Source organism: Globicephala melas, chromosome 11 (genome assembly GCF_963455315.2).
Source record: "Globicephala melas chromosome 11, mGloMel1.2, whole genome shotgun sequence".
Taxonomy (NCBI): Eukaryota; Metazoa; Chordata; class Mammalia; order Artiodactyla; family Delphinidae; genus Globicephala; species Globicephala melas.
In genome coordinates this window covers 55,472,928-55,486,069 of record NC_083324.2, presented here as the reverse complement: position 1 = coordinate 55,486,069, position 13,142 = coordinate 55,472,928, and the positions used below count along the sequence as shown (strand labels likewise).

Here is a 13,142-nt window from a genome sequence, read left to right as displayed (position 1 = left end):
TCAGATTCTTGAGTCTCCACCCCACTTTTGGACCCTCTTTCCTTATGCTCCCAGGTGCTAATGTGTCTCCTGTTAGTCTACTGCCCCAGCTGTGATATTCCATTATGGGTTTTATGCTCTACAGTTGCTTCTCTCTTTCCCTTAGTTAGAGATCCCAGGGAGAGTCAATTAAGTGGATCTACTTTACCTTTCCAAGTATCAGTTTCTTCATCTGTAATAAAGAGATGCAGTAGAAGCCCTCTTATCCGACAAAGAGAGGACTATTTCTGGAAAATAATAGAAAAAATTGAGGAATCATTAAATAAATTAAACTGTATATTCATGGCTGTATAAAGATTTAATCTAATGCCGGGAGGGAGAGATAAATTAGGAATTTGGGATTAACATATACACACTACTATATATGTAAAATAGGTAACCAACAAGGGCCTGCTGTATAGCATAGGAAACTATATTTAATATCTTGTAACCTATAATGGAAAAGAATCTGGGAAAGAATATATATACACATATATATATATCATTTTGCTGTACACCTGAAACTAACACAACATTGTAAATTAACTATACTTCAATTTTAAAAAGTGGTTATAAAAAGAGATTTAATCTAAGAAATAGCTATTTGTGGAGCATGTCTGTATTTTTTTGGAGAATTGCCACCCGAAATATCTTGTATTATATTTTTTTTTCAGTGTTTAGGGACCAAAAAAAAAATAATCCATTGATGATGAAATAATAATACAATAATGATAACACCTGTAGCAGTTAGTATGTGTCCTCACTTTTCTAAACATTTCACATATGTCAATTTATTTAACCCTCACAAGATCTATATTAGATAGATAAGGTAGATATTATTTTAACGCCCATTCTGTCAGTGGAGAAACTGAGGTACTTAATAGGTTACGTGACTTTTCTAAGGTCACATAGTGTCTTAAAATTAATCAAAGTTTGCAACAATTTCCTTGGTTGCTTTGAGTACCAGAAGCTTAAAGCTAAATTTATGGTTTTTCTTTACAGCACTGGTAGTTGGTCTAAGCATTTTTTAAATGTAATGCCTTTCGTATCTTCCTTAATGAATTGATTTTGACTTCTTTTATTTTCAGTCTTTCAGTTTTTGTCATTTGTTTTATTGTATCAGTGTTTTCTGTTGGTAAATACCTCATTTCTTTTTGGGAAGTAGACAGTGTATTAAACTTATTATAGATAAAAGATTGACATAGTACCCTGGATTAACTAATAATCTACTAACATTAATTAATAAGTTAGCAAAGGATGTGTTCATTAGCTGTCTGAGATAGGTGAGCATGGCAGAGAATGGCTAATATAGGAAAGGTCTGGATGGTGGCTGAGCCCGAGTAGGAGATGAAAGCTTGAGGCCTGGGTCTGGGGTGTAAAAGGCTAACGGGGAGAAGGGTGCTGTCTCGCTATTCAAGGCAAACTTTGCCCACCTGCTCTTGGTTTGGAGTCACCTTTAACCTCTCGGCCTTTGTGCCTCCTGTTTCTGTTTGTGTCCCAGAAAGGTGTCCTCTTCTTCATTCCACTTCAGCCTGTATTTCACTCATCTCTACGTTTAAATCATGAACACGCAGAGGAGGGTTTGTGGTTACTTGAAAATAAAACAAAACCAAGTGCTTTTTCCTCCTCTTCACCCTCCTTTTCTGTAAGAATGACTTCAAAATTTCAACATTGAAATGGCCCTGAATGTTTATTTAAGATGCTATTTTTCAGTGCCAGGTTTGAAATAACCCAGCCAGTGGCCTCGTTATATAAGGGAGGAAATAGCTTCTTTAGACATTTAATAGAGAAATAGAGAGTAAAGAAAACTTCATAAATATACATTTGAAGGCTTTTAAAATAGTGACTGATTGGACTTCCCTGGTGGCGCAGTGGTTAAGAATCCGCCTGCCAACGCAGGGGACACCGGTTCGATCCCTGGTCTGGGAAGATCCCACATGCTGCGGAGCAAGTAACCCTGTGCACCACAACTACTGAACCTGTGCTCTAGAGGCCGCGAGCCACAACTGCTGAGCCCACGTGCCACAACTACTGAAGCCCGTGGCCCTAGAGCCTGTGCTCCGCAACAAGAGAAGCCACGACAATGAGAAGCATGCACACTGTGGGATAGGGAGGGTGGGAGGGAGACTCAAGAGGGAGATATGGGGATATATATATATATGTATAGCTGATTCACTTTGTTATAAAGCAGAAACTAACACACCATTGTAAAGCAATTATACTCCAATAGAGATGTTTAAAAAAAAAGAAGCATGCACACCACAACAAAGAGTAGCCCCCGCTCTCCGCAACTAGAGAAAGCCCACGTGTGGCAACGAAGACCCAACACAGTGAAAAATAAATAAAATATAAATAAATTTATTTTTAAAAATAGTGACTGATTTATTGAGGTAAACAGTAAGTTATTTCTTATCAGGAATGGAAAAAAACACTGATTTATTTTATAAAAAGTCATTTTTAAAAGCCAGATATGGACTTCAGTATGAGAGATACTTTTTTCTTTCCTTTTCTTTTCTTTTTTTTTTTTCCACTTTCTCTGCATGATAGAGCAGCTATCACTCAACAAATTGAAGCAAGTTAGGAAAACTACAGGATAATGAGGATTGATAGAAGTTGATTGGTCATGCAGTTAGCACAGGCGTGCATTCTCTCTCTATCTTTGGAGGAGATCATTGACCAATTTTGATAACCTAGTTTGTAGATTACAGTAACTGCAATTTCTGAGAATTATTTTTGCACTCTCTGCGTTTACAGTATAGGAATACCCATTTAGAAAAGCAAGCCTCCTGTTGCTCTGGAAGCAGAATTTGACATCAGTCAAGTTGGTGTTATGAACCCTGGTTGATTCATGAAGTCATCCATTACTTTGTCTTCCCTTTGATCGAAAGGCAGTGTACATACTTTTCCAGATCACTTGAAAACAGAGAGCCTGCAATGGCGCTTGGCAATGACATTCATTATCATAAATTGATTGTATTTTAGTCTAGCCTTAGAAATAAAAAGAAGTTTGTGTGCCATTTTTCCTTTACAGCAGAGCTCAAAATACACCTTCTCAGCAGTGCACTGAATGTCAGTTATCAATTTCCATAGACTCAGAATGTAAAGTAGGAAAACCCAACATCTGTGAGTGGGACTGGGGAATTGGTGTGAAGATAGCCACACAGTTGTTATTGACAGGTTACTAAGTAAGAAATCTGTCATAAAGAGAGGTTAATCTCATTAACAAAACTGATTCAGTGAAAATGTACTTTCCTACAGAAAATTCTGATTCAGTAGATATGGTGTTGCATTCATATTTTTTAATAAAGTCTCCAGGTGATCCTTGTGCCCCTAGATTTTGAATATCATTGTTCTAGAATGTAATAGCTTATCCTCTGTGTTCTTAGGCTTTGGCAGTTAACACAGATCTGTGTGCTTACAACTAACATGTCAGTTACGGTTTTTGTTTGTTTGTCTTTAAACATAGGAACTGGTTCTGAGGTATGGAATGGCTTATCAGAAAGCTTCTTTCAAACTGTTTGTGAGAGTTTTCCACAAAGAAAACCTAAGACTGGCTAGATGGAGATGATGACCAGGAAGGCTCGTTGGTCTGTGGCTCTTCTCTGGGGCCCCTGACCCTTAGTAGGCACACAATAAACATTTGTTGATTAAATAAAAGAAGATGGTAATAAAATATGAATTCTTTTGAGCTGGAACGTCTCACGTTAATAATCTCTGTTTTTACCTTATAGCATGCTTAGTTTACAAGGATACCTGTGTGTGTAAACACACACACACACAAATGGATGTGTATATCATGCACAATTAAATTAATATGATTGCTGGGAACACCTTGATATATTCATTGATAATATTTTAGCGCTGAAGGGTGTGTCCTGCTTGGGTTCCATGAACTTTCAGCTGCTCTACCTCGTGTGATTTTTGGTTACTTGCCAATGAGCAGTCCATAATAGGGGTGGTGTGTCAGATTTGTATAACCAGAGTGGAAGGTGATGGGGTGAGTGTTCGTGGCCTTTCTCTTTCAATCATGCTGCCCTTGGAAGACTTCTCAGGGGCCCCATCAGTCTGTTTTGCAGAAGCAGGCCATCCGGGTCTCCTTCCCCTTATCTTTACTTCAACAAGACTTGGTATCAAATGAAAATGTTTGTTTTATTTAAATCGGGAATTCAGTTGATATTGTTAATCAGTGATTGAGTCTGTAGAGTTATAATAGGTGTTTATTTCTTTGATGGGGATATTATTTTATCTCAGCAAGTTCAATCAGTTACCAGATTTTTTACATACTTACATATTTCTGTCACAGTAGCACCAAAAAACCACAATTTTTATAAGTGTGTGGGTTTTTTTTTTTAATCAGATTAGGCAGTTAAGATGCATTGATATTTTGATTAGGAATAGACTAGTCTGGACTTAGCCTTGCCACTTAATTACATGGCTTCCCCTTTTAAACAGTAGCTTTAATAGTTTATTGCAGGAATTGACAAGTTGTGGCCCACGGTCCACGAGTTGCTGCCTGTTATTGTAAATAAAGTTTTATTGGGACACAGCCACTCTCATTTGGTTTAAGTGTATGTGTATGGTTTGCATCCAACAGCAGTATTGAGTAGCTGTGACAGAGACCATCTGGCCCACAAAGGCTGAAATATTTACTCTCTGGTCCTTCACAGAAAAAAAGTTGCTGACCCTCGGTCTATAAATAACAATTTAGTTTGGTGCCCTTGGCTCCTTATTTTAAAAATGCAAACTTCTAGTGAGCTTTTGATGTTTCAGGGATACTTTATAGTCTACACATAGCAAGAATGTAACCTACATTTTTCAAGGAATAATTATTCAATATAAAAGATTCACCTGGAAATCCATAGTAATTTCACATCAAGCAGAGGCCGATCTGAAAATTATACAAAGTATTTATTTTTTAATCTCATAACTTTAGAAAATGTCCTCTTTGGGGGTGGTTAATAGTATGAATTAGATTGAATTAATTAAGATATAACATTTTTGACTATATTAACGTTGTTTCTTTAGTTGTCTCTGAGACAGAACTTTTACTAAAAGAGCTGGAGCAAATGCTAGAGCAAGCGCGGGAGCCCACAGCCGCCCCTGATGAGTCCGAAGGGGAGCGCAGAGAGGAGACAGATACAGGAGAAAAGGTAGGGTCCATAGTGACCATCAGGCCTAAACAGCAACTCCAGACTCCTTAAACAGCAGAAATTGTTCCTGGATCTTCATTTTCACTATATGGGAAATGCTTTTCACTTCTGAAACTTGAGCCCTTGATTATCATGAGGTGAATAATAAACTAGTAGCCTGTTGAGAAATCAAGATGCATCTATCAGTCTTTGAAAAAAGTATATTTGAGCCAAGGAGCTCTTTTATTTTAGATATTTAAGGCTGGAATGAAGAGAGATGGAGGGGCTCACCGTCATCGAGGGGGTGCCCATCTTTACAGTCAGGAGAAGGGCCAGGACAAGAGCCGCTCAGGAAACCTGCTCTACCTGGTTCATGCACAGCGTTGACCTCCATGGGGACAAACCTCATTAGTAACATCCTGGAGGTGGGGTTTTTCACTGGACTCTATTTCACCATTCTTAACTAAATTGTCTTTTTCTTTTGGTCAGCTGTATTGGGCTGAGAAAGGCCATGTGTGCTTACTGTATTCAATATTTATATATGAAAACAGAAATTTTGAGTTGGTTGACACACTGCTCAGCACATCAGCTCCATGTCTGTGCAAATAAAATGAGGTACAAGCCCAGCTCATTAACACAGAGCAGCAGTGTGGCAGGTGTGAGAAAAATAAGTCATGGGGCAGACGCTTCCACAAGGTGGTACAGCTGTTCCCTATGTAGTTAGGAAGAAAAACAGCAGTGGGGAGCCCTGGAACCTTAAGGTTTCATTCCTTCTCTCATTCCCTCATTTGGGTATATAGTCTGCCTGGAGTCAGGAGGGCAGTGGATAGGAGACAGGCTCAGGATACAGTGCCTACGTGCCCATCCTGGTCCTGCCAGTGAGGATTTGGGGGACTTGGCAAGGTTGCCTAGCCAAGGGTGAAACAAGGCAAACCAGGAAAAGTGCTTTGCAGAGTAATTGACACCTAAGGTTGGCTGTTATTACAGATGAGAATTGTCAGTGGCAGCCGCTGGAGAGAGTATGAGCTAAGAATTTGTCACTTTGTCTCTTTTCCCATATTCTCACTTTGCGGAACTACCCATCCCCAAGTCTGTCTATTCTGAGATGCAGAAAAGGTGGATTTGTAAGTGGACAAGGTTGTTTACCCACTTTGGCTGATTTCATTCAGAACTTCAAGAAGAATAAAGATGATTCTTAAATACCTTCTTGACTGAGTTAGAAATCAAGAAATATACAGAATTTACAGTTGAGATCAAAATGTCAAGGAAAATAAAATTAATGATAAAAACACTTGCTGAGCTGAAAAACATAAATGTTTTCTTGGTCAGCGATACCAACTTGTACTTGAATTTTCATGGGTTGTGAATGCCATTTTTCCAATTAGAGTTCCTTTTAAAAAAAAAAAAAAAAAAAAACAAAAAACTTGTCTCTATATAGATCCTACCCTTTGTAGAACAAGAGCTATAGATTGGTGATATATATGTTGTATACGTGTAGTTAATATACAAATTATTCTTTTCTAGCAAATGTGTGTTCTGTTTGAGCACCATATGGATTTTTGCAGTGGTTTTTCTTTTTTTTCAGTCTTATCAGTTTGTCTTTTCAAAAATACAGCCAGGGGCTTCCCTGGTGGCACAGTGGTTGAGAGTCTGCCTGCCGATGCAGGGGACACGGGTTCGTGACCCGGTCTGGGAAGATCCCACATGCCGCGGAGCGGCTGGGCCCGTGAGCCATGGTCGCTGAGCCTGCGCGTCTTGAGCCTGTGCTCTGCAACGGGAGAGGCCACAACAGTAAGAGCCCCGCGCACCGCAAAAAAAAAAAAAAAATACAGCCAGGTTGATTTTTATAGAAATGTCCTGGAGCTTTTACAGCCACAGAATTGGCTTCTATTTTGCCATTATAACTAGTAACTTCATAGAACAGAAAATTACTTCTGATTTTTATTTCTTAAGGTAAAATACATAGTTTTTATACATCACCAGCCAGGAGCTTGCTCTTTGTTTTAGATTCTTGTAATATTTTATGCTTTCAAAGTCATTTAGAAATTATAAAATTTAACCATTTTAACTTGCTGGTAGTAGGCAGGTGAGTGCCACCTGCTGACTGGTTCATAAGCTTCTCTCCACACTGAGCTTTACAAGTCTGGAATTCATGGCAGGTTCAGGGTACTTAGGGCCTTGTTCACTTTTAAATAAGGAGAATAGCAATGAGACCAACTGTCAAAGCTGGAGCAATTTACAGCTTAAAAATAAAAAAATGATCACCTAAGGGATTTCTTTTTTTTGTTAGTAGGAAAAATTAATATATCTTCCAAAGGTAATACCACTTAACACTGAAGATGTGTTTTGTTTTTAGGAGAAAATGGCCTTTACAAACTAACACATCAAAAGGAGCCATCTGATAATTTTAAAGTTCTGAGCATGTTTATTCTCTGGGCAGATAGTGTTTGAGCTATTTTCAAAGTTGTAAATTTGATGATGTTTTCATCATTCATTTCATGTATGAGGTTTCAGGTGGATTACTCTCAAGCATTTATACCAATGAATTGAGAGTAGCAACATGAACAAAAAGCATACACACATGGATAATCAAAATCCATTTCTATTTGTCGTTGAGATTATTTTCCTCAGTAGAGTCACCTTTCTAATTAATTATGTTCTTAGCTAATATTAACACTAGTTGACATGACCTGACGTGGAAAAAAATGGGAAGGAATTAATTTCAGATTATTATAAGAATCCACCTGAATAATTCACAAATTAGATAGTCCATATACAGATAAGACAGAGTTTACTGAATAATAATTATTTTAATAATTATTGTAATGAAAGGTACATTTTTGATACATGGAAGCACTTGTCTAAACTGCATGTATTCTTTTTTAATTTATTTATTTATTTATTTTTGGCTGTGTCAGGGCTTTGTTGCTGCACGTGGGCTTTCTCTGGTTGCAGCGAGCTCTTCGTTGCAGTGCAGAGGCTTCTCATTGCAGTGGCTTCTCTTGTTGCGGAGCACAGGCCCTAGGTGTACAGGCTTCAGTAGTTGCGGCACATGGGCTCAGTAGTTGTGGCTCATGGGCTCTAGAGTGCAGGCTGAGTAGTTGTGGCGCATGGGCTTAGTTGCCCTGCGGCATGTGGGATCTTCCCAGAGCAGGGCTCGAACCTGTGTCCCCTGCATTGGCAGACGGATTCTTAACCACTGCACCACCAGGGAAGTCCCATAAACTGCATGTATTTTTTTTCTTTCATTGTGTGGGAAGTTACCTCTGCCTTTAATGACCCTTGAAGTTGTAAGTCTCGTGTGTGTGTGTGTGTGTGTGTGTGTTTGCATTGTTTTTACCTGTGTTCTTTCCCACTAAGCTAGCACACACTCTCACTGTTCATAAGGAATGCAGATGCTTATGAGAAAATGAGAACAGAAAAGTGTGACTAAAACAGTTTTAACTTGTATTCCCCATAGTAATCATTTTTAAAATAAACAAATATAGAAAACTCTCAGAAGTTTAATTTTAATGACCACATTTTGCCAAAGCATAAAATTAAAACTAACTAAAAATGTGTGATGTTGGAGAGTAGAGACAGGACCAAATACTATGTTATTTTTACACTCACACACTTACTGTACGTTATACTTTATGTGGGGATCATTATTTGACCACCAGCAAATGGAACACCTTCTTAAGGAGTTACTGACAACTTTATGTTTTGTTCAAATAATTAAGCCTGGTCTTCAAGTAAATTTGATGACTTGTATGATTATTTTTACAGTTATCGAAATGTGGCCCTGAAGCTCCTGTTGGCAGCTCGCTTGAGAACCACTGTGACGAGGACTATCTTGTAATTGATGGGCTAAGATTAAAAGCTGGAGAATGTATTGAAAATATAACTAACAAGTTTAAAGAAATAGATGCGTTGATGTCTGCATTTTAGGGCATTACAGATATTTTCAAAAGTTAATTATAAAAACATTTACATCTTTACATTTTCCCAAAGTCAAAACTTAAAAATGTTTAGTGAAATAGGTATACATTATACTGAAGTTGTTATTTCTAATAACTTTCTACTTCGTGTTTTGAAAATATCCATTGTTTTGAGAGTCAATCAAATGGTAATTAAGTTAGTGTTATAAATTTAGAATCTGAGAAACCCTGATATTTGTATTTGTAGGGTTTTTTTCTTGTTTGCCTTAATTTTAAAATGGCTTATGAAATCTACTTCACAAATACATGCTTTGCAATGATTATTTAGGCCCTTTGTTCAAATGTGGCTAACTGTTAAAATGACTGCCAATGCTATTATAATTCTTACAGATATTTCAAATCTAATATACTTAGAGAATGTGAATTTGTAGTAGAAAGAAGCTACTGTAAAATAAAAGGAAATAATAAAAAATGGTTGTGTAATAGAGTTGGAGCTTTTCTTAAAAAACAAAAATGTCAATTGCCTTATTATACTGGAAACAATCTTTTCAGCTACAGTTCCCTAACTGAGTAACAGAGTCTATGAAGGGTCTTTGGAAGATTAGAATCCTGGACCCTTCCCCACTGAATCAGTATCTCTGGAGGTGAGGATGGGAAAACGTAATTTAAAATATATAGAGGTAAGTTAAACGTATTCACTCTAGAAAAATCTAAACAATATACAAAAGTAAAAGGTACATCCTGCAGTACCACTTCCTTAACATCCCCCCTGGAGCCCCATTCCTTAGAGGTCCCCATGAATGGTTTCGGTGGGTGTCCTTCTCACTCATGTTCTGTGCTCATCAACTTGTGTGTCTGCACATCCATCTCCAGTTCTAGCTCTGGCTCCCTCTCTATACCTCCCTCTCCCTGGGGGCAGGGGTAGGGGAAAGGGCATTCCACGCACATAAAAACAAAAACCAAAGCTTAAGCAGAGAAGAAAAGAGAGCATCTGGGCCCTGGTGTTGGTTGAAGTAGCTGGAGTGGAGTGTGATGGGGGGAAGTTGAGCCACAGCAGATGAGGAGGCTGTGTACCCAGGCTAAGCAACCTGGGGAAGAGGTTCAAACATTTGAGGAAACTCACAGCAGTGCAGTGTGGGTGAGTGAGCAGGAGAGACCGTGGAGTCAAGAGCGTCAGCGGGCAGGCTACTTGGTAATTTGGTTGTGAGAGCATGGGGGCCTGTATTATGGTGGTACCTTGATGGAGAGAGTCAGGTAGAGTCAGGCTCGATTAACATGAGTGGATGATCAGGACTTGGAGATTGGATATAGGCATGGGACCAGGTTTCTGGTGTTCACAGTGCTGTTCACTGAGGTAGGAACACATGCTTATTAGAAACGTAGGACACATGTCAACTTTGGGCCAAACTGTGTAAGTTCAGCTGAGAGTCTAGGCTGTTAATGCTTTAACAAAATCTATGTTTCAGCACCACACTACGAACCAGAGTGACTAGGAACAGTCTCTCCACACATCGTATTTCACTTCTAAGTGGTTTAAAACAGTGAAGGCTAAGGCTTCCTTTTTCTTCCAGCTGAATTTACTCCAGAGTATTTTAGAAAAACTCTTTCACTTTTCCTTAGCAGTATGATTTTATATTCACAGCCTACGAAATATCTCAAAAGTAATTGATCCCATTGTGTGTTACTCCTTAGAATCAACTATAAAAATGACTTCAACTGTATTTGCAAGACTTTATCCACAATTCAGGTGTTTAATCTAAACCCCAACTAGTAGGTCGGTTAGATCACTTATAGCTAATTCCTCTTGGTGGAGCAGCCGGTGCTTATCAAAGTGAGAGTCCGTACGTAAGATGCTGAAATTTCCAGACTGAATTCGACTCTGCAGTGGTCTAAGTGATAGAGTCTAGAATGTCCACTGGAGTCTTTGTGAGCTTGGGCAGCTCAAAATGATGCTGCGAACAAACATTTGAGTTGGCTCTTCGGCAGAGGAAACTGCAGTCTCCTTCCAAGAAGAGGCTGGGGGAGCCTCTGTTCATGTGAAGATACAGGCTTTCAAATTTCCAGATGCCATGTGCCCAGGAAGAGGATGAAGGTGCAGTCAACTAACATCTCTGTCCTCAGGGCTGAGAATCACACGTGGCTGAAGACCCTCCCCGCAGATAACATCCCATGTGGAAACAGAATGCCTGCCTTCAGATCCCGGTGCTGCCATCTACTAGCTGGGAGACCCGAGACAAGTTATTGAACTTCTTCGAGCCTAGGCTTCTTTCCATCTGTAGAGTGGAGGTTACTGTGAAAGGAAACATAATAAGCTACATAAAGTGTGTGTAACAATTGGAACACATGGAAAAGATGCAAGTTATGACTATGAATGTCATTGGCTCAGAGCCTTTCTCTTCTGACTGCCGCTGCCACGCTCCTCTGGGTCCTAATAGACTAACATCTTCCTTTCAGCACAGCCAGAGGTGACACCTACTTCTGCGGGTCTGGGACCAAGGATATGATTAGCTGCCTTCTAGGGCAGGCCTAGAGGTGAGCAGTACCCTACGTTTATAGCCAGAGCATCTAGTTGTGCCCCAAGGAAAACATTGTAAGGAAATTGCATCTGCCTTCCAAGGGAAGTTAAACTCTATGTACACTAGTTACACCAGGTTTGATATGTGAGGTGTAAGGCAATATGTCAGGGCCTTCTGCCCAAGCATTTGGATTCGAGTAAGAGCCCCTCTTTGTCCAGTTTGAGGAGGCTACCTGATCCTTTTTGGAATGATTTGGGCCAAGTCATCCCAGTCTACAGCCTCCATGAACTTAGGGAGGGTCAGCACCCATTGGAAGCTGAGTCCCCAGTTAGACCTGCAGACGCTGTAGAGTTGAGCACTGAAGCCAGCTCCGTTACCCTATATTCTAGGAAGACCTGGTCCATCTGCCCCATGCTAGAAGCCGAATTCATTCAGGGATTTCCATTGGTAAGAGGCTTAGCTCTATCTTTACTGGAGACAAACTGTGTACATTGAATGGATTAGTCTCTTTTTGCCTCCAGTGGGACAAAGTCTTGCAAGAGTCTGTAATGTCTATAGCCTTGACCTTACTGGCTCTGCAGTGGAGGCCAATGGGCCACAGTTAGTAACCCATCTACTATAGACCTAGGCGCTACAAAGTCATAAACTTTGCAGATCAGTCTAGAGTCTTTGTGGAAAAAAATGGTGGTTTGCTCGTATGGACACCAGGGGGGGAAGTGGCAGGGGGGGCGGGGTGGTGGTGGTGGGATGAACTGGGAGATTGGGATTGACATATATACACTAATATGTATAAAATGGATAACTAATAACCTGTTGTATAAAAAATATATATACCAAAAAAATGGTTGTTTGCTCTTTCTAGAAGAACCTTGCATTCATGAATCTGAGGTGACCTGTGTAGTGCTTTAGGTCAGGGGTCCCCAACCTCCGGGCCACGGACCAGTACCCATTAGGAACTGGGCCGCACAGCAGGAGGTGAGCAGCAGGCGATCTAGCGAAGCTTGTCTGTACTTATAGCTGCTCCCCATAGCTTGCATTACCGCCTGAGCTCCGCCTCCTGTCAGCATTATGGTGAGTTGCATAATTATTTCATTATATATTATAATGTAATAATAAGAGAAATAAAGTGCACAATAAATGTAATGTGCTTGAGTCATCCTGAAACCATCCCCCTCCCTGGGTCCGTGGAAAAACTATCTTCCACGAGACCGGTCCCTGGTGCCAAAAAGGTTGGGGACTGCTGCTTTAAGTAGAACCAGATCATTCTGCCATCTACTGCCTTTACCAAATAGCAGGTAATCTATGACTCCACTATATTGGGGCTGACAAATGGTAGCATTTTGTTCCAGATACTTCCAGACCAGTAGAATTTGCTGTGGCCCTTCCAAAGGATGAAGGTAAGATTTTGAAAATTTTTGAAATGATCAAGTCCTATTCTATCATTTTTCTCTCTGTTGGGTCCCAACAGGAGAAATAGTACAATTTAAAAATTCTAATATTTCTTTAGGGCTGAACCAGTTCTTGATACCTCTCAGTAGAGTTCTAGAAGAGTTGGTTAG

General features: G+C 39.7%; 1 protein-coding gene across 7 annotated transcripts in view; it reads left to right on the top strand.

Annotated features, from left to right (window-relative positions):
• The window catches only part of ZCWPW2 (zinc finger CW-type and PWWP domain containing 2), a 139,991-nt gene extending 130,439 nt beyond the window's left edge, over positions 1–9,552 (top strand). For all 7 annotated transcript variants that reach the window (XM_060307383.2, XM_030830018.2, XM_060307384.2 and 4 more), the window contains 2 exons: positions 5,044–5,168; positions 8,916–9,552. In XM_060307383.2, the coding sequence (XP_060163366.1) occupies positions 5,044–5,168; positions 8,916–9,077 (287 nt within the window). In that variant the 3' untranslated portion in view covers positions 9,078–9,552. The remainder of the gene's footprint in view (positions 1–5,043; positions 5,169–8,915) is intronic.
• Positions 9,553–13,142: the final 3,590 nt, after the last annotated feature.